Raw genomic sequence first — 19,665 nt, 5'->3', positions numbered from 1 at the left:
TCAGTGAAGAAATGAATCCAGATGATTTTGAATTTGACATTCCCCAAATTAAATGCGGGAAGTTATCAAAATTTGGATAAATTATCGAGTTACCTTCCAAATGAAAATCAAAATGACCTGAACGAGTTATTAAAATCACATGGAGCAATATATGGGAATAAGCTGGGAAGTACTAAAATGATTGTGAATGAGGCAGTTGTAAAAAATGGTGTTCCAATTGAGCAATATCCGTATGGACTTGATCCTCTCAAGTTGGCACAGGTTCAGAAGGAGAAGCTGATATTTATTCGGTCTGAGATGCAGCAGCGAAACGTCTCGATCAATCATATAAAACTGGCGAAGGTGAAGAAAGATAACCAGTTACTGGACAATGATGTGAATAAAGAAAGTGAGCAAGTGCAGAGACAGATGGAAATACAGCTGACTGAATTGGAACCAGATCTGGAATCGTTGAAACATAAATTGCAGAATTGTCAAAAACAGCTCATCATCTATATGAAGAAAAACATAGATGAATCAAGTCATTGGTGATCTCAAAAAGGAAATTGAGGAGGAGAAGTATTTTACTACTGGGGCGAGGCAGGAGGAGGGTGTGAGGTTTATGCTTATTAAGTGAGAGTTAATTTGTCCTTGACAATGGTCTACATAGAACAAAGAACAGTACAGCACAGAACAGGCCCTTCGGCCCACAATGTTGTGCCGAGCTTTATCTGAAACCAAGATCAAGCTATCCCACTCCCTATCATCCTGGTGTGCTCCATGTGCCTATCCAATAACCGCTTAAATGTTCCTAAAGTGTCTGACTCCACTATCACTGCAGGCAGTCCGTTCCACACCCCAACCACTCTCTGCATAAAGAACCTACCTCTGATATCCTTCCTGTATCTCCCACCACGAACCCTATAGTTATGCCCCCTTGTAATAGCTCCATCCACCCGAGGAAAGTCTTTGAACGTTCACTCTATCTATCCCCTTCATCATTTTATAAACCTCTATTAAGTCTCCCCTCAGCCTCCTCCGCTCCAGAGAGAACAGCCCTAGCTCCCTCAACCTTTCCTCATAAGACCTACCCTCCAAACCAGGCAGCATCCTGGTAAATCTCCTCTGCACTCTTTCCAGCGCTTCCACATCCTTCTTATAGTGAGGTGACCAGAACTGCACACAATATTCCAAATGTGGTCTCACCAAGGTCCTGTAAAGTTGCAGCATAACCCCACGGCTCTTAAACTCCAACTCCCTGTTAATAAAAGCTAACACACTATAGGCCTTCTTCACAGCTCTATCCACTTGAGTGGCAACCTTTAGAGATCTGTGGATATAGACCCCAAGATCTCTCTGTTCCTCCACAGTCTTCAGAACCCTACCTTTGACCCTGTAATCCACATTTAAATTAGTCCCACCAAAATGAATCACCTCACATTTATCAGGGTTAAACTCCATTTGCCATTTTTCAGCCCAGCTTTGCATCCTATCTATGTCTCTTTGCAGCCTACAACAGCCCTCCACCTCATCCACTACTCCACCAATCTTGGTGTCATCAGCAAATTTACTGATCCACCCTTCAGCCCCCTCCTCTAAGTCATTAATAAAAATCACAAAGAGCAGAGGACCAAGCACTGATCCCTGTGGCACTCCACTAGCAACCTGCCTCCAATCCGAAAATTTTCCATCCACCACCACCCTCTGTTTTCGATCAGACAGCCAGTTACCTATTCAATCGGCCAACTTTCCCTCTATCCCACACCTCCTCACTTTCATCATAAGCCGACCATGGGGGACCTTATCAAACGCCTTACTAAAATCCATGTATATGACATCAACTGCCCTACCTTCATCAACACACTTAGTTACCTCCTCAAAAAATTCTATCAAATTTGTGAGGCACGACTTGCCCTTCACCAATCCGTGCTGACTATCCCGGATTAATCCGCATCTTTCTAAATGGTCGTAAATCCCATCTCTAAGGACCTTTTCCATCAATTTACCAACCACCGAAGTAAGACTAACCGGTCTATAATTACCAGGGTCATTTCTATTCCCTTTCTTAAACACAGGAACAACATTCGCCATTCTCCACTCCTCTGGCACCATCCCCGTGGACAGCGAGGACCCAAAGATCAAAGCCAAAGGCTCTGCAATCTCATCCCTTGCCTCCCAAAGAATCCTAGGATACATTTCATCAGGCCCAGGGGACTTATCGACCTTCAGTTTATTCAAAACTGCCAGGACATCCTCCCTCCGAACATCTATTTCCTCCAGCCTATTAGCCTGTAACTCCTTCTCTTCCTCAAAAACATGGCCCCTCTCCTTGGTGAACACTGAAGAAAAGTATTCATTCATCACCTCGCCTATCTCTACTGACTCCATACACAAGTTCCCACTACTGTCCTTGACCGGCCCTAACCTCATCCTGGTCATTCTTTTATTCCTCACATAAGAGTAAAAAGCCTTGGGGTTTTCCTTGATCCGACCCGCCAAGGACTTCTCATGTCCCCTCCTAGCTCTCCTAAGACCCTTTTTCAGCTCATTCCTTGCTAACTGTAACCCTCAATCGAGCCATCTGAACCTTGTTTCCTCATCCCGACATAAGCTTCCCTCTTCCTTTTCACAAGACATTCCACCTCTTTCGTGAACCATGGTTCCCTCACTCGGCCATTTCCTCCCTGCCTGACAGGGATATACCTATCAAGGACATCCAGTATTTGTTCCTTGAAAAAGTTCCACTTTTCATTAGTTCCTTTCTCTGACAGTTTCTGTTCCCAACTTATGTCCCCTAATTCTTGCCTAATCGCATCATAATTACCTCTCCCCCAATTGTAAACCTTGCCCTGCCGTACGGCCCTATCCCTCTCCATTGCAATAACAAAAGACACCGAATTGTGGTCACTATCTCCAAAGTGCTCTCCCACAACCAAATCTAACACTTGGCCCGGTTCATTTCCCAGTACCAAATCCAATGTGGCCTCACCTCTTGTCGGCCTATCCACATATTGTGTCAGGAAACCCTCCTGCACACACTGCACAAAAACTGCCCCATCCGAACTATTTGACCTACAAAGGCTCCAATCAATATTTGGAAAGTTAAAGTCCCCCATGACAACTACCCTGTGACCCCCACACATATCCATAATCTGCTTAGCAATTTCTTCCTCCACATCCCTTTACTATTTGGGGGCCTATAGTAAACTCCTAACAACGTGACCGCTCCTTTCCTATTTCTAACCTCAGCCCATATTACCTCAGTGTGCAGATCCCCCTCAAAGTGCCTTTCCGCTGCCGTTAAACTATCCTTGATTAACAATGCCACTCCTCCACCTCTTTTACCAGCTTCCCTACACTTCGTGAAACATCTATACCCCGGAACATCCAACAACCATTCCCGTTCTTGTTCTACCCACGTCTCCGTAATGGCCACAACATCGTAGTCCCAAGTACCAATCCACGCCCCAAGTTCATCTACCTTGTTCCGGATGCTCCTTGCATTGAAGCAGACACACTTCAACTCACCTTCCTGTCTACCGGTACCCACCCTTGACCCTGATACCTTCCCCAATACCTCACCACCCTCACTGACTTCTGGACTCTCTGGTAGTTTTCCCACTGACATTAGGCTGATAAGCCTGTGGTTACTAGATTTATTCCACAGATATGTAACATGTACAACCCTCCAGCCCTCTGGCATCACTCCCATATTGAAGGAGGAATGAAAGATTTTAGGAAGCATTTCCACTCCAGTTTCCATCAGTAACTCAGGATGCATCTCATCCGAATGAGAAGACTTGTTAATGTTGAGTAATACCAATCTATTTCGTACATTCTTTCTATTTTATCCAAACTAATATCTCTACTCCCTCTGGTGATGGTGTTGTGGTATCATCAATACCCACCTAGATGCTGCTCAACGATCATGTTGTCAGTTAGAGGTGCGCGCTTCTTGTTGACTTTTGCTTGGCCTCGTTTTAGAATCAGTTCACGGGTGGATTTCAAATTGGGAAACCTATGAGGAGTTCAAAACAAGCTGTAAAATGACCTAAATAATGCAGCAGACATTGTCTACACAAATTAATGTTATTACATTACTGCAATGAAGTACAGCAGGTATCCACTCCAGATATAGTTCCCAAGACACACCACGCATGCACACACACACCACACACAGATTCTCTCTACATTTGTCACGATTTGCTCTCAAGTGGTAATTTGGACTGTCTAACTCTACACAGTCATCTATGGTTCAGTCAAGAGCACAGTTACCTGGCTCAGGTCATGGGTTCAACCTCTACTTCACAAATTTGAGCTCCGGAACTAACAACTTACATTTATATATATATATAATATAATATATATTATATAAAAGAGTAGACAATGGCCTAGTGGTATTATCACTAGATTATTAATCCAGAAACTCAGCTAATGTTCTGCGGACCCAGGTTCGAATCCCCCCACGGCAGGTGGTGGAATTTGAATTCAATAAAATTTCTGGAATTAAGAATGTACTGATGATGATGAAACCATTGTCAATTGTTGGAAAAACTCATCTGGTTCACTAACATCCTTTAGGGAAGAGAATCTACCATCCTTACCTGGTCTGACCTACATGTGACTACAGAGCCACAGCAATGTGGTTGACTCTTAACTGCCCTTTGACATGGCCTAGCAAGCCCAGTTCAACAGCAACCAGCCAGCGATGCCCATGTCCCACGAATGAATTAAAAAAGCAGTAATGCATCACAAAGTGCCTCACAGGGGCACTACCAAACAGAATCTAACACCAAACCACATAAGGACAGGTAACCAAAAGCTCTAACAAAGATTTAAAGAGGATCTTAAAATGGAAAAGAGAAGCAGAGAACTGTAGAAGTTTAGGGCTGAAGGTATGGTCATCATCTATATGAAGAAGGTGAAGGTATGGCTATCAGTTATAGAGAAATCAAAATCAGGGATACACAAGAGGCCAGAACTGGAGAAGCACAGAGGTCCAAGTTTTGCCAGACAAGGTTTTAATTGCCTTGAAGCTGCACGCGTCGTGGTTCTTAGCAAGTTGCTGAGTCTGCGCTCTTTCCACCCACCATTTGTTCTTTAGGTCGTGGGTTCTTTGAGGTTTGTTTCTTCTCACTCGAGTTTTGGGAGAGCTGCCAGTTCAGGAATGCCTCGCATTTACTGTCAAGGAGATCGTGGCGGATCTCAGCTAATATTTGTTGCTCAAGCAACATCATGAAAATGTATGGTCTGGTCTGCTCTTAGAAGGAGCACACTCTTCACAAATTGGAAGCTGCATGTCCTATATTACAACAGTGATTTTACTTCCAAGCCCTTCATTGGCTGTAAAGTATTTTGGAACATTCTGAGGTTGAGACACACTTCTAAACGCAAGTCTTTCTTTATACACTTTCTGGTGCACTGTTGACATCGAGCATGAAGCAGATCACAGTCATTGTCCCACAGGAACAAAACTTGGACCAAGGTCACAGAGTGCCTTCACCATCTCTCTAGGACCCCACCTCATCCACAAAGCCATCCCCATCCTAGGAGCACAAAATATCCCTCATTCATAGAGTCCTCTCCCTTCTCATTCAGACCACTTCTCCCCACTGCCACAGAAGGGCTTCTTCATCTACATAGCTTCCTCATCTACATAGCTCCTTCATTTATAACCCCATGGAAAATTTTCAGACTGGAAACCGGTTACCAGCGGAGTGCCACAGGGATCAGTGCTTGGTCCTCTGCTATTTGTAATTTTTATTAATGACTTGGAGGAGGGGGCTGAAGGGTGGATCAGTAAATTTGCTGATGATACCAAGATTGGCGGAGTAGTGGATGAGGTGGAGGACTGTTGTAGGCTGCAAAGAGATATAGATAGGATGCAGATCTGGGCTGAAAAATGGCAAATGGAGTTTAACTCTGACAAATGTGAGGTGATTCACTTTGGTAGGACAAATTTAAATGTGGATTACAGGGTCAAAGGTAGGGTTCTGAAGAATGTGGAGGAACAGAGAGATCTTGGGGTTCATATCCATAGATCTCTGAAGGTTGCCACTCAAGTGGATAGAGCCGTGAAGAAGGCCTATAGTGTGTTGGCGTTCATTAACAGGGGGTTTGAGTTTAAGAGCCGTGGGCTTATGCTGCAACTGTACAGGACCTTGGTGAGACCACATTTGGAATATTGTGTGCAGTTCTGGTCACCTCACTACAAGAAGAATGTGGAGACACTGGAAAGAGTGCAAAGGAGATTAACGAGGATGCTGCCTGGTTTGGAGGGTAGGTCTTATGAGGAAAGGTTAAGGGAACTTGGGCTTTTCTCTTTGGAGTGGAGGAGGTTGAGAGGAGACTTGATCGAGGTTTATAAGATGATGAGGGGGATAGATAGAGTGAACGTTCAAAGACTATTTCCTCGGGTGAATGGAGCGGTAACTAGGGGGCATAACTATAGGGTTCATGGTGGGAGATATAGGAAGGATGTCCAAGGTAGGTTTTTTACTCAGAGTGGTTGGGGTATGGAATGGACTGCCTGCAGGGATAGTGGAGTCAGAAACTTTAGGAACATTTAAGAAGCTATTGGATAGGCACATGGAGTACTTCGGGATGATAGGCAGGAAATAGCTTGATCTGGGTTTCAGACAAAGCTCGGCACAACATCGTGGGCCGAAGGGCCTGTTCTGTGCTGTACTGTTCTATGTTCTATTCCCCAACCTATGCACAGAGGAGTTCCCTTTTTGGGAATGGTTGTACAGTGATTATATTATTGGACTGTACACCGGAAACATGAGTTCAAAATACCATCATGGAAGGTGGGGAATTTAAATCTAATTAATTAAATGAATCTGAAATAAAAAGCTAGTTTCAGCAATGATGACCATGAAACAATCGATTGTCACATAAACCCACCTAGTTCGCGAATATCCTTTAGTAAAATTGATCTGCCTTCCTTACCCACTCTGGTCTAAATGTGACTCCAGACCCAAAGAAATTTAACTTAACTGCTGACTAAAATGGCCCAGAGTCTCTCAGTTTATCAAACTGCTGCAAAAAAAGTCAAAGAGGAATGAAAGCAGACTACTGGGCATTGAGTACGGAAAATAACAAAGACGCTCTTTCCCAATCAACCCTTCAAAACCATCTGTGACCGAATGGCCTGCAGAGATTTAACTTTTAGCACGCTGAAAGATTTTCAATCAAACAAGCCTGCTTCTTGGGTCAAAATTGTTTTTAAGTATGCTGGGATTTCCTGTGGCCAAGTTGGCCTGAAATTTATCAAAGAATGTGTTTATAGAACGTCTGGAGCCAGTGTTCTTTATATGGGCATTGGAACGTTGTAAACTATATGCATTTAAGGCCCAAACATGATGGAGCCTCTGTGCTGACTCTATTTGATTGGTCTAATCGAACAACACAATCGGGTTTCTGATCAATTCATTGACAGGTTGCCATAGAACCATAGAAAATTACAGCTCAGAAACAGGCCTTTTGGCCCTTCTTGTCTGTGCCGAACCATTTTATGTCTAGTCCCACTGACCTGCACTTGGACCATATCCCTCCACACCCCTCTCATCCATGAACCCGTCCAAGTTTTTCTTAAAGTTTTATCTGGCAGCCCATTCCACACTCCCACCACTCTCTGCGTGAAGAAGCCCCCCCTAATATTCCCTTTAAACTTTTCTCCTTTCACCCTTAACCCATGCCCTCTGGTTTTTTTCTCCCCTAGCCTCAGCGGAAAAAGCCTGCTTGCATTCACTCTATCTATACCCATCAAAATCTTATACACCTCTATCAAATCTCCCCTCAATCTTCTACGCTCCAGGGAATAAAATCCCAACCTATTCAATCTCTCTCTGTAACTCAGCTTCTCAAGTCCCGGCAACATCCTTGTGAACCTTCTCTGCACTCTTTCAATCTTATTTACATCCTTCCTGTAACTAGGTGACCAAAACTGTACACAATACTCCAAATTCGGCCTCACCAATGCCTTATATAACCATACCATAACACTCCAACTTTTATACTCGATACTCCGATTTATAAAGGCCAATGTACCAAAGGCACTCTTTACGACCCTATCCACCTGTGACGTCACTTTTAGGGAATTCTGTACCTGTATTCCCAGATCCCTCTGTTCAACTGCACTCTTCAGAGTCCTACCATTTACCCTGTACGTTCTTCTTTGATTTGTCCTTCCAAAGTGCAATATCTCACACTTGTCTGCGTTAAATTCCATTTGCCATTTTTCAGCCCATTTTTCTAGTTGGTCCAAATCCCTCTGCAAGCTTTGAAAACCTTCCTCACTGTCCACTACACCTCCAATCTTTGTATCATCAGCAAACTTGCTGATCCAATTTACCACATTATCATCCAGATCATTGATATAGATGACAAACAACAATGGCCCCAACACCGATCCCTGCGGCACACCACTAGTCACAGGCCTCCACTCAGAGAAGCAATCCTCCACAACCACTCTCTGGCTTCTTCCATTGAGCCAGTGTCTTATCCAATTTACTACCTCCCCATGTATACCTAGCGACTGAACCTTCCTAACTAACCTCCCATGAGGGACCTTGTCAAAGGCCTTGCTGAAATCCAGGTAGACAACATCCACCACCTTCCCTTCATCCACTTTCCTGGTAACCTCCTCGAAAAACTCTAAAAGATTGGTCAAACATGACCTACCACGCACAAAGCCATGTTGACTCTCCCTAATAAGTCCCTGTCTATCCAAATATTTGTAGATCCTATCCCGTATCACACCTTCCAATAACTTGCCCACCACCGACGTCAAACTTACTGGCCGATAATTTCCCGGATTTCTTTTGGAACCTTTTTTAAACAACGGAACAACATGAGCCACCCTCCAATCATCCGGCACCTCCCCCGTGAATACTGACATTTTAAATATGTCTGCCAGGGCCCCTGCAAGTTCAACACTAGCTTCCCTCAAGGTCCGTGGGAATACCCTGTCCCGTCCTGGGGATTTATCCACTCTGATTTGCCTCAAGACAGCGAGCACCTCCTCCCCTTTAATCTGTAAAGGTTCCATGGCCTCCCTACCAATTTGCCCTATTTCCGTAGACTCCATGCCCGTTTCCTCAGTAAATACGGATGCAAAAAAACCATTTAGTATCTCCCCCATCTCTTTTGGTTCCATACACAGTCTACCACTCTGGTCTTCAAGAGGACCAATTTTATCCCTCACTATCCTTTTGCTCCTAACATACCTATAGAAGCTCTTTGGATTTTCCTTCACTCTGTCTGCCAAAGCAACCATGTCTTCTTTTAGCCCTCCTGATTTCCCTCTTAAGTAGCTTAAGTTGCCAAGGAAGTTCTGAGGTATAAGAATGCTAACACAAAGTGCTTATGTGCAATGTGAAGAACCCGGGAACCAAAGCTCACAGGAAGACGACAACATTAAGAGAAAGGCTGATATCCATGTGGCAAAATCCAGGCCAGGTTTCATATGCAAGTGGAAATCAATCTTAAGTAACTCAGAGGTGGTGGGTGAGTGGAATCGGCTGCCGTCAGTGGTGGTGGAGGCAAACTCGATAGGGTCTTTTAAGAGACTTCTGAATGAGTACATGGGACTTAATAGGATTGAGGGTTATAGGTAAGCCTAAATATAAGCCTAGGTAGGTAGGGACATGACCGGCGCAACTTGTGGGCCGAAGGGCCTGTTTGTGCTGTATTTTTTCTATGTTCTATGAACAACAGCGAGTATTTGGTTAAAGCATTGCAAGGATTGACTATTGTCTCAGTAGTTACAAAATAAAGGAAATTGTGTGTTTAAGTATCTAAAGTCGACTTTGAGTCTTTATTCGCTAGTAGAGGTTAAAACATGCAGGTTTGTTCAACACTTCCTCACCAACTTCTGGTGACTTGTGCCAAAATTGAGAGCCAGCCCACAGACCAGTCAAGCAACAGCCTGTAATAGTCATTCCCACTGAATAAATTCTTACAGCCAATTTCCCAGCTCTTCCATCGCCACTCCCAGGTATGTCCTGTCCCAGTAGCAGGACATTCCCACCAGAGGTGGCACCATATTAATATTCAGTTATCCCTCTTTAGTGCTGCTAAAGCTGGAGGGTTGGGGAATGGAAGAGGTGAAGAGTGGCAGGGTCAGGAAGAGAGGCAGCAAGCAGACATTAGCTTTTAAAAAAGACCCCTGCACCCATTCAAGCCCCCCACCCCATCCTGCACCATGGCAGCGGCTGAGGCAACCCTCTGCATCCCGGGGGTTGCTGCTCAGTGGTACTCACCTCCTTGTTCCACTTCGGTTCTGCTGTGCCTGAATCAGACTTTTATAGAGCAGTAAAGGTTCACGCCAGCGTGATGTCTCACTGGTGAGGTGGGGAGATTCTGGAGGGGGGCGGGGGGGACAATATCACATTGAAATGCATTCAAATTCATGCTAATAGCGAAGTGGGCTGGGAAGAAAGAAAACCGTTTGGTGCCAGGTGCAAATCTGATAGCTTTGCATGCTAACTCCCACCTCGCCATGCTGATCGACGGGTGGGACAAGGTCGTGCCCTCAATAACCACACTAAAATGAAAATGGCAGCAGTGCAATTACAGAAGGCCCCTAATGTACCAACTACACTAAAATGAAAAGGCACTATTAGAAATGGGAGACATGATTACAGTGGGAAGTAGCTCTGGGATTCCTCAATATTAAGCCTGGACTCCATGAAGTCTCATTTATGCTTCAAGAATATCTTTCAGACCCATGCTCTACCATCTACAAGAACAAGCTGATGCATGGAAAAGCAACACTCTCGAGCTCCCCCTCCACATTATGGATCACCTTATGACTTGGAACTATAATCGCTGTTCCTTCATCACTGTTGCTGGGCCAAAATCCTCGAATTCCTTCTTGACTCAATTTACAATTAACTCATAAACAAATGGTTTACTGTGATAGTGGCAGGAGAAATTTCAGCATTTCACAGATCACATGGGCCACTACTGTGCAATTAGCAGTTATCTGACAACAGGCATTGTTCTATTCGTTGAACAGCAATTTTACACAGAGGGAAATATAGCATTCATCAGCTAATCAGGCTTTGGACTCTAGATTGTTGTTCTCATGAAGTCTATAAAATATAAACTAACAGTTCATGAGTAAACCAAAGATGTTAGATTTATAGGAATCCTTACCCCCAGACAACATAGGGCTCCACCATTTTCAGCATTTTCAACGACGTCTTGTTCAATTTGACAAAGGTCCCACTGTAGAGTTTGCGGAGTCGCAACATCTGAACAATTTTCCGGACCTTTGGACTAACCCCGTGAATCCTGCCAAAACCAAGCACAGTTAGCCAACTGAAGTAAAGATCAGGCACTAGTCACAAACAGCGGACAGACAGGTGGGAGTGAAAGGAAGGAGGTGGTAGGCCAAAGGGGAAAACAGACGGAGGAGATGGGGGAAGAGGTAATTGGGGTAGAAGAGACAAGAGACAGGTGAGTAGGGGCAGGGGGAGAGAGAGCAAATGAGCGTGAATCAAGGGTGAGGGACCAGATAGGACCAGGCCAAGCAGAACCAGCCACAGTAACTGCTCTTTGACAGAAAGAGGTTCATTCAATCTGTAATGACTTCAATCAGGCCATTGAAGTTGGCCTATTGGGAGTATGAACTCCCTGATTAAGAATCCAATTGATGGGCCAATCAGGGAGTCTTTACCTTATACTTAACTGGTAGTGTCAGTTCCTCTTGACACCCCTGGGGGTAGACTGCTAACTGACAGCACTCTGTGTACTTCTGTTAGAGTTGTAAACGAAGGGATTTTGGTGAAGGGACTTATTACACAATCATAACTGTAGTCAGTTCCTGGTCTCAGTGACTTTTCATGAGATGTGGGTGTCGCCGGGGAGGCCAATATTTGTTGCCCATCCCTAATTGCCCTTGAACTCAGTGGCTTGTTGGGCCACTGCACAGGGCAGTTAAGAAACAACCACATTACTGTTAAGCTGGAGTCACATGTAGGCCAGAACAGCTAAGCATGGCAAATTTTCTTCCCTAAAAGACATTCATGAATTAGTGAACCGATTGAGTTTTTACAACTTCAATGATAGTTTCACAGTCACAATTACTGAGACTAGCTTTTAATCCAAATTTTATTAATTGAATTGAAATTCTACCATATGCTGTGGAGGGATTGGAACCCAAGTCCTCACAGCATTTGCCTGAGCCTCTGGATTACAATCCAGTGCCATTATCGCTTCACCACCATGTGACAGCACAGTTGTGATTTTTTTAAACTCCTGCATTTGGACTAGCCCTGAAGGTCATATGTTTAAAATGGCAGATTTCGAGAAGCGAATGTCAGAAATCCGCCAAATGGAAGAAATTTATCTTCCCTGTATGATACTCACAGTCTGAGCCGCACTGCAAACACCAACTTCTGTCCCACAGGTACTTCGGTTTCACCTGGCTTTTTTGCCATTCGAATGAATCGCACTTCATCGCGATATTTCCGCCTGGAGTCCTTTATAAAACTCTCAACTCGTTTAAACCGAATCTGCTTCCCCTTCTGAAGCTGAAATGATACATGTGCAACTCGTATTGGTCTCAATATGCAAATGAACAAACACCAGTTCAGTGCCACGTTTTGTGTCGGTCTTCACGGTGGAAGACACAAATAGTTTACCGAATATTAACGATAGAGGGTTGGTAGGAGGAGAGGTACTCAATACAATTAACGTTACCAGGGAGGCAGTGCTTGGTAGCCTAACGGGACTGAAGGTGGATAAGTCCCCAGGCCCGGATGGAATGCATCCCAGGGTACTGAAAGAAATGTCAGAGGTAATAGCGGATGCATTAGTGGTTATTTATCAAAATTCGTTGGATTCTGGGGTAGTGCCGGCGGATTGGAAAACGGCTAATGTTACGCCGCTGTTTAAAAAAGGAAATAGACAAAAGGCAGGTAACTACAGGCCGGTGAGCTTAACGTCCGTAGTTGGGAAAATGCTGGAATCCATCATTAAAGAAGAAATAGCAGGCCATCTGGATAAGAATGGTTTGATTAAGCAGACGCAGCATGGATTCATGAGGGAAAAGTCGTGCTTGACGAACTTGTTGGATTTTTATGAAGATGTGACTAGTGCGCTTGACGGAGGGGAACCGGTGGATGCGGTGTTTTTGGATTTCCAAAAGACGTTTGATAAGGTGCCTCACAAAAGGTTGCTGAAGAAGATTGGGTCACACGGAGTTGGGGGTAGGGTGTTAGCGTGGATTGGGGATTGGCTATCCGACAGGAAGCAGAGAGTCGGAATAAATGGGTGCTTTTCTGGTTGGCAGATGGTAACTAGTGGCGTGCCGCAGGGATCGGTACTGGGGCCTCAACTATTTACCATTTATATAGACGATCTGGAGAAGGGGCCTGAGTGTAGGGTAACAAAGTTTGCAGACGACACAAAGATAAGTGGAAAAGTGAATCGTGTGGAGGGCGTAGAAGGTCTGCAGAGAGATTTGGACAGGCCGAGTGAGTGGGTGAGGATCTGGCAGATGGAGTATAACGTTAACAAATGCGAGGTTATTCACTTTGGAGGAAATGATAGCAAATTGGATTATCTAAATGGAAAGAAATTACAACATGCTGCTGTGCAGAGGGACCTGGGGGTCCTTGTGCATGAGACGCAAAAACCCAGTCTGCAGGTGCAACAGGTGATCAAGAAGGCAAATGGGATGTTGGCCTATATCGCAAGGGGGATAGAATATAAAAGCAGAGATGTCTCGCTGCATCTGTACAGGGCATTGGTGAGGCTGCAGCTTGAATACTGTGTGCAGTATTGGTCCCCTTATTTGCGGAAGGATATATTGGCCTTGGAGGGAGTGCAGAGAAGGTTCACCAGGTTGATACCAGAGATGAGGGGTGTTGATTATGAGCAGATTGGGTTTGTACTCATTGGAATTTAGAAGGCTGAGGGGGGATCTTATAGAGACCTATAAGATAATGAAGGGGCTGGATAGGGTAGAGGTGGAGAGATTATTTCCACTTAGAAAGGAAACTAGAACTAGAGGGCACAGCCTCAAAATAAAGGGGGGTCAGTTTAGGACAGACTTGAGGAGGAACTTCTTCTCTCAGAGGGTGGTGAATCTCTGGAATTCTCTGCCCACTGAAGTGGTGGAGTGGTTGAATATGTTTAAATCACGGATAGATGGATTCCTGATCGGTAAGGGAATTAGGGGTTTATAGGGATCAGGCGGGTAAGTGGAACTGATCCACTTCAGATCAGCCATGATCTTATTGAATGGCGGGGCAGGCTCGCTCGAGGGTCTAGATGGCCTACTCCTGCTCCTATTTCTTATGTTCTTATGCCTGACTCAAAGGCATTTTAAATATCAACTCAAAAATCCAAATTAAGATTAACAAACATTATTTTGAAAGGTTTTGTATGATGCGCAATCAGGCATACCCTATGAACTTTAGGCAATGCTCCTCATAAAACACTCAGATTGGCAAAGATAAGACAGAGAATAGATTCAATACATTTTAACCATCTTTATGTATGGATATATTGGCATAGTGATTATATATTCCTGGACTAGTGACCCAGAGGTCTGGACTAATGATCCCGAGACACAAAACGAAATCCCATCAAATCAGCTGGGAAATTAAGTTCAATTAAATAAAACCCAAAATGAAAACCTATTACCAGTAATAGTAACCACACACATGCCGAATTGATTCACTAATGTCCTTTAGGGGAGGAAAGGGGTTCAAGGGATATGGCTAAGATACTAGTAATTTGCATCTGCCTTTATCAAGTAGCAAAATTAGTAAGTCTCACAACACCAGGTTAAAATCCAACAGGTTTATTTGAAATCACGAGCTTTCAGAGCGCTACTCCTTCATCAGGTGAGTGATTCATCTGATGAAGGAGCAGCGCTCCGAAAGCTTGTGATTCCAGATAAACCTGTTGGGCTTTAACCTGGTGTCATGAGACTTCTTCCTATGCCCACCCCCGTCCAATGCCAGCATCTCCACATCATGGCTTCTAAAATTAGAGTGAAGGAAGTATCTGAAACACTGAATGGGCTAAAAACTGATAAAGAGGAATTTTAAAAAGGCTGACTGTACTTGTAGTTGATAAGATGCGAAACATCCAAGGTTGCTGAAGGAAGTAAGTGTGGAAATTCCAGAAAGACTGGCCCATAATCTGTCAATTGTCCTTTGACAGTAAGAAGTCTTACAACACCAGGTTAAAGTCCAACAAGTCCAGCGGAGATTCACACGGATGATCCCAGGAATGGTAGGCCTGACATACGATGAACGTCTGAGGATCGTGGGATTATATTCATTGGAGTTTAGGAGGTTGAGGGGAGATCTAATAGAAACTTACAAGATAATGAACGGCTTAGATAGGATGGACGTAGGGAAGTTGTTTCCATTAGCAGGGGAGACTAGGACGCGGGGGCACAGCCTTAGAATAAAAGGGAGTCACTTTAGAACAGAGATGAGGAGAAATTTCTTCAGCCAGAGGGTGGTAGGTCTGTGGAATTCATTGCCACAGAGGGCTGTGGAGGCCGAGACGTTGAGCGTCTTCAAGACAGAAATTGATAAATTCTTGATTTCTCGAGGAATTAAGGGCTATGGGGAGAGAGCGGGTAAATGGAGTTGAAATCAACCATGATTGAATGGTGGAGTGGACTCGATGGGCCGAATGGCCTTACTTCCGCTCCTATGTCTTATGGTCTTAAGTTTATTTGGTAGCAAAAGCCACTAGCTTTCGGAACAGGCTGTTCCTTCGTCATGTGGGCGAGAGTTCTGATCACAAACAGGGCACAAAGACACAAACTCAATTTACATGAATAATGATTGGAATGTGAGTCTTTACAGCTAATCAAGTCTTAAAGGTACCGACAATGTGAGTGGAGGGAGCATTAAGCACAGGTTAAAGAGATGTGTATTGTCTCCAGACAGGACAGCTAGTGAAATTTTGCACATCCAGGCAAGTTGTGGGGATTATTGTCCTTTGATACAGTGGTGGTGCCAGAGAACTAGAGAATTGCAAATGTTACACCCTTGTTAAAAAAGGGGTAGTAAATGTAATCTCAGTGATGGGAAAGCATTTAGAAATGATATCCATGACAAAATTGAAGTCACTTGGATAAATGTGGATAATTAAAAGGAAGTCAACATGGATTTGTTAAGGACAAAACTAACTTGACTGAGAGTTTTTATAATGAGGTTAACAGAGAGAGCTGATGATTGTAATATACATGGACTTGCAAAAGTTTTGATAAAGGGCCATGCAATGTATAGAATAAAAGGGACAAAAACAGCATGGATATGAAGTTGGCTGAGTGACTGGGAACAGAATTGTGGTTTCAGGCTAAAGAAAGGGTTAGGGTTAGGGCATATTATGGGATTGCTCAGGGGTTCAATATTACGACCACTGCTTTTTTTGATCTATGGTAAGAGTTTTAACAACACCAGGTTAAAGTCCAACAGGTTTATTTGTAGCAAATGCCATTAGCTTTCGGAGCGCTGCTCCTTTGTCAGATGGAGTGGATATCTGCTCTCAAACAGGGCATACAGAGACACAAAATCAAGTTACAGAATACTGATTAGAATGCGAATCTCTACAACCAACCAGGTCTTAAAGATACAGACAATGTATTTTTAAGACTTTGTTGGCTATAGAGATTCGCATTCTAATCAGTATTCTGTAACTTGATTTTGTGTCTCTGTATGCCCTGTTTGAGAGCAGATATCCACTCCATCTGACGAAGGAGCAGCACTCCGAAAGCTAATGGCATTTGCTACCAAATAAACCTGTTGGACTTTAACCTGTTGTTAAAATTCTTACTGTGTTTACCCCAGTCCAACGGCATCTCCACATCATTTCTTGATCTATATCAGTGATTTCGATTGAAGTACACAAGGCACGATCTCAAACTTTGCAGATGACACAAGATTTGGAAGTATTGTGAACTGTGAGGGCAATAGTGATAGACTTCAAGAGGACCTATGCAGAATGATGGAATGGGCGGGCATGTGACAGATAAAATTGAATGCATATGAGTGTGAAGAACAAGGAGGTAATACAAAAGACAATTCTAAAGCGGGAGACCTAGGGGAAAACGTGCACAAAATCATTGAAGGTGGAAGATCAAGTTGAGAAAGGGTTTAATATGGCAACCACACATGGTAATATGGCTTCACAGAAAGGAGCAAGTACAGAGTACAAAAGCAAGGTTATAAAACACTGCAGTACTGTGTCTAATTCTGGGCACCATACAACAGAGATAATGCAGAATAGATTTACAAGAATGGTTTCAAGGATGAGGGTTTCAGAGAACAGATCAGAGAAGCTGGAGAAAAGATTTGAAAGAAGTGTTCAAAATCACAAGGGGGCTGACATATAACACAGGATGTGGTGAGCAATCACTGAAACAACTATATGATGACATCAACAAGTTCCATCCCACCATCAGACTCACCATGGACTACTCTCCGGAATCGGTTGCATTCTTGGACACACGCATCTCCATTAAGGACGATCACCTCAGCACCTCACTGTACCGCAAGCCCACGGATAACCTCATGATGCTCCACTTCTCCAGCTTCCACCCTGAACACGTTAAAGAAGCCATCCCCTACGGACAAGCCCTCCGAATACACAGGATCTGCTCGGATGAGGAGGATTGCAACAGACACCTCCAGACGCTGAAAGATGCCCTCATAAGAACAGGATATGGCGCTCGACTCATCGATCAACAGTTCCGACGCACCATAGCGAAAAACCGCACCGACCTCCTCAGAAGACAAACACGGGACACGGTGGACAGAGTACCCTTCGTCGTCCAGTACTTCCCCGGAGCGGAGAAGCTACGGCATATCCTCCGGCGCCTTCAACATGTCATTGATGAAGACAAACATCTCGCCAAGGCCATCCCCACACCCCCACTTCTTGCCTTCAAACAACCACGCAACCTCAGACCATTGTCCGCAGCAAACTACCCAGCCTTCAGGAGAACAGTGACCACGACACCACACAACCCTGCCACAACAACCTCTACAAGACGTGCCGGATCATCGACACGGATGCCATCATGTCACGTGAGAACACCATCTACCAGGTACACGGTACCTACTCTTGCAACTCGGCCAACATTGTCTACCTGATACACTGCAGGAAAGGATGTCCCGAGGCATGGTACATTGGGGAAACCATGCAGACGCTACGACAACGGATGAATGAACACTGCTCGACAATCACCAGGCAAGACTGTTCTCTTCCTGTGGGGGAGTACTTCAGCAGTCACGGGCATTCAGCCTTGGATCTTCAGGTAAGCGCTCTCCAAGGCGGCCTTCACGACACACGATAGCGCAGAGTCGCTGAGCAGAAACTAATAGCCAAGTTCCGCACACATCAGGACGGCCTAAACCGGGATGTTGGATTTATGTCACGTTATCAGTAACCCCCACAGCTTGCCTCCTGGGCTTGCAGAATCTCACTCGCTGTTCTGTCTGGAGACAATACACATTTCTTTAACCTGTGTTTAATGTTCCCTCCACCCACATTGTCTGTACCTTTAAGACCTGGCTGGCTGTAGGATTCGCATTCTAATCAGTATTCTGCAACTTGATTTTGTCTGTTTGCACTGTTTGAGAGCACATTTCCACTCCATCTGACGAAGGAGCAGTGCTCCGAAAGCTTATGGTATTTGCTATCAAATAAACCTGTTGGACTTTAACCTGGTGTTGTGAGACTTCTTACTATATAACACAGGGACATAGCATTCCCATAAGAAGGGTCAAACACTAGAGGACACTAATTTAAGCTGAATGGCAAAAGAGCCAAAATGAGGAGTTCATAGAATGTTTTCCAGATACTGGCAGTCCTGGATTTGAACCGCACTTACGATTAAAAACTTAACACCCTGTTTTGACTTTACAATGTCGATTTCAACTTTATGATGCCACGCAAGTGAACTGTTGGTCCTTGCCAACTGCTTTGTTCCATTATGTTCCACCTTTCACAAGCTCAGGAAGGGCAAATTAGTTCTCGCAGTATAGAAGTGTTTTTAAAAATGTAAGCACCATTATATCATGGAAAATACACTATTGTAAGGCAATTACATTGCAACAAGATCTCAAAAATTTATAACATTAGGAAGACTGGTTCGGTTTTATGATTTTCCGAATTACAACACAGTTCTCAGGAATCAATTGTGTTATAAGTGGTTTCTTAGAACAGCACATTCTGGCACCAACCAGACAGAAGACTATAATAGACCTGGTATTGTGCAACGAGATAAAGTTCATTAATAGTGAAGGCGCCTGTAGGTAGCAGCGATCATATGATTGAACTTTACATTTAGTCTGAGAGACAGAAGGGTGGGCCTAAACTTAAATAATGGCAATTAGGAAAGACATGAAAGAGAGCTAGGCAAAGTGAACTGGTAAATTGGATTAAGGGTTAGATTTATAGTGCTGCAGTGGCAAATATTTAAGGGGATGTTTCAAAATGCACAGAATAGTTGCATTCCAATGAGAAAGACACATTCCAAGCAGAGGGCCTACCATCTTTTTTTTAATTTGTCCATGGGATGGGTGTCACTGGCTAGGCCAGCATTTATTGCCTGTGCCTCATTGCCCTTTTTTAGAGGGCATTTAAGAGTCAACCGCAATGCTATGGATCTGGAGCATGTGTAAGCCAGACCAGCTAAGG

General features: G+C 44.1%; 1 protein-coding gene across 2 annotated transcripts in view; it reads right to left on the bottom strand.

Moving 5' to 3' along the window:
• The window catches only part of rpl7l1 (ribosomal protein L7-like 1), a 69,861-nt gene that overhangs the window by 33,880 nt on the left and 16,316 nt on the right, over window positions 1–19,665 (bottom strand). The window contains exons 3-5 of one of the 2 annotated variants that reach the window (XM_078229354.1): window positions 12,358–12,521; window positions 11,143–11,280; window positions 3,888–3,997 (exon numbers count right to left, since the gene is read on the bottom strand). In XM_078229354.1, coding sequence (XP_078085480.1) covers window positions 3,888–3,997; window positions 11,143–11,280; window positions 12,358–12,521 — 412 coding nt within the window. The remainder of the gene's footprint in view (window positions 1–3,887; window positions 3,998–11,142; window positions 11,281–12,357; window positions 12,522–19,665) is intronic. The other variant, XM_078229355.1, reaches the window with a different exon arrangement.

This window comes from Mustelus asterias, chromosome 15 (genome assembly GCF_964213995.1).
Source record: "Mustelus asterias chromosome 15, sMusAst1.hap1.1, whole genome shotgun sequence".
In the NCBI taxonomy this organism is placed as follows: domain Eukaryota; kingdom Metazoa; phylum Chordata; class Chondrichthyes; order Carcharhiniformes; family Triakidae; genus Mustelus; species Mustelus asterias.
This window is presented reverse-complemented; position numbering and strand designations above follow the sequence as displayed.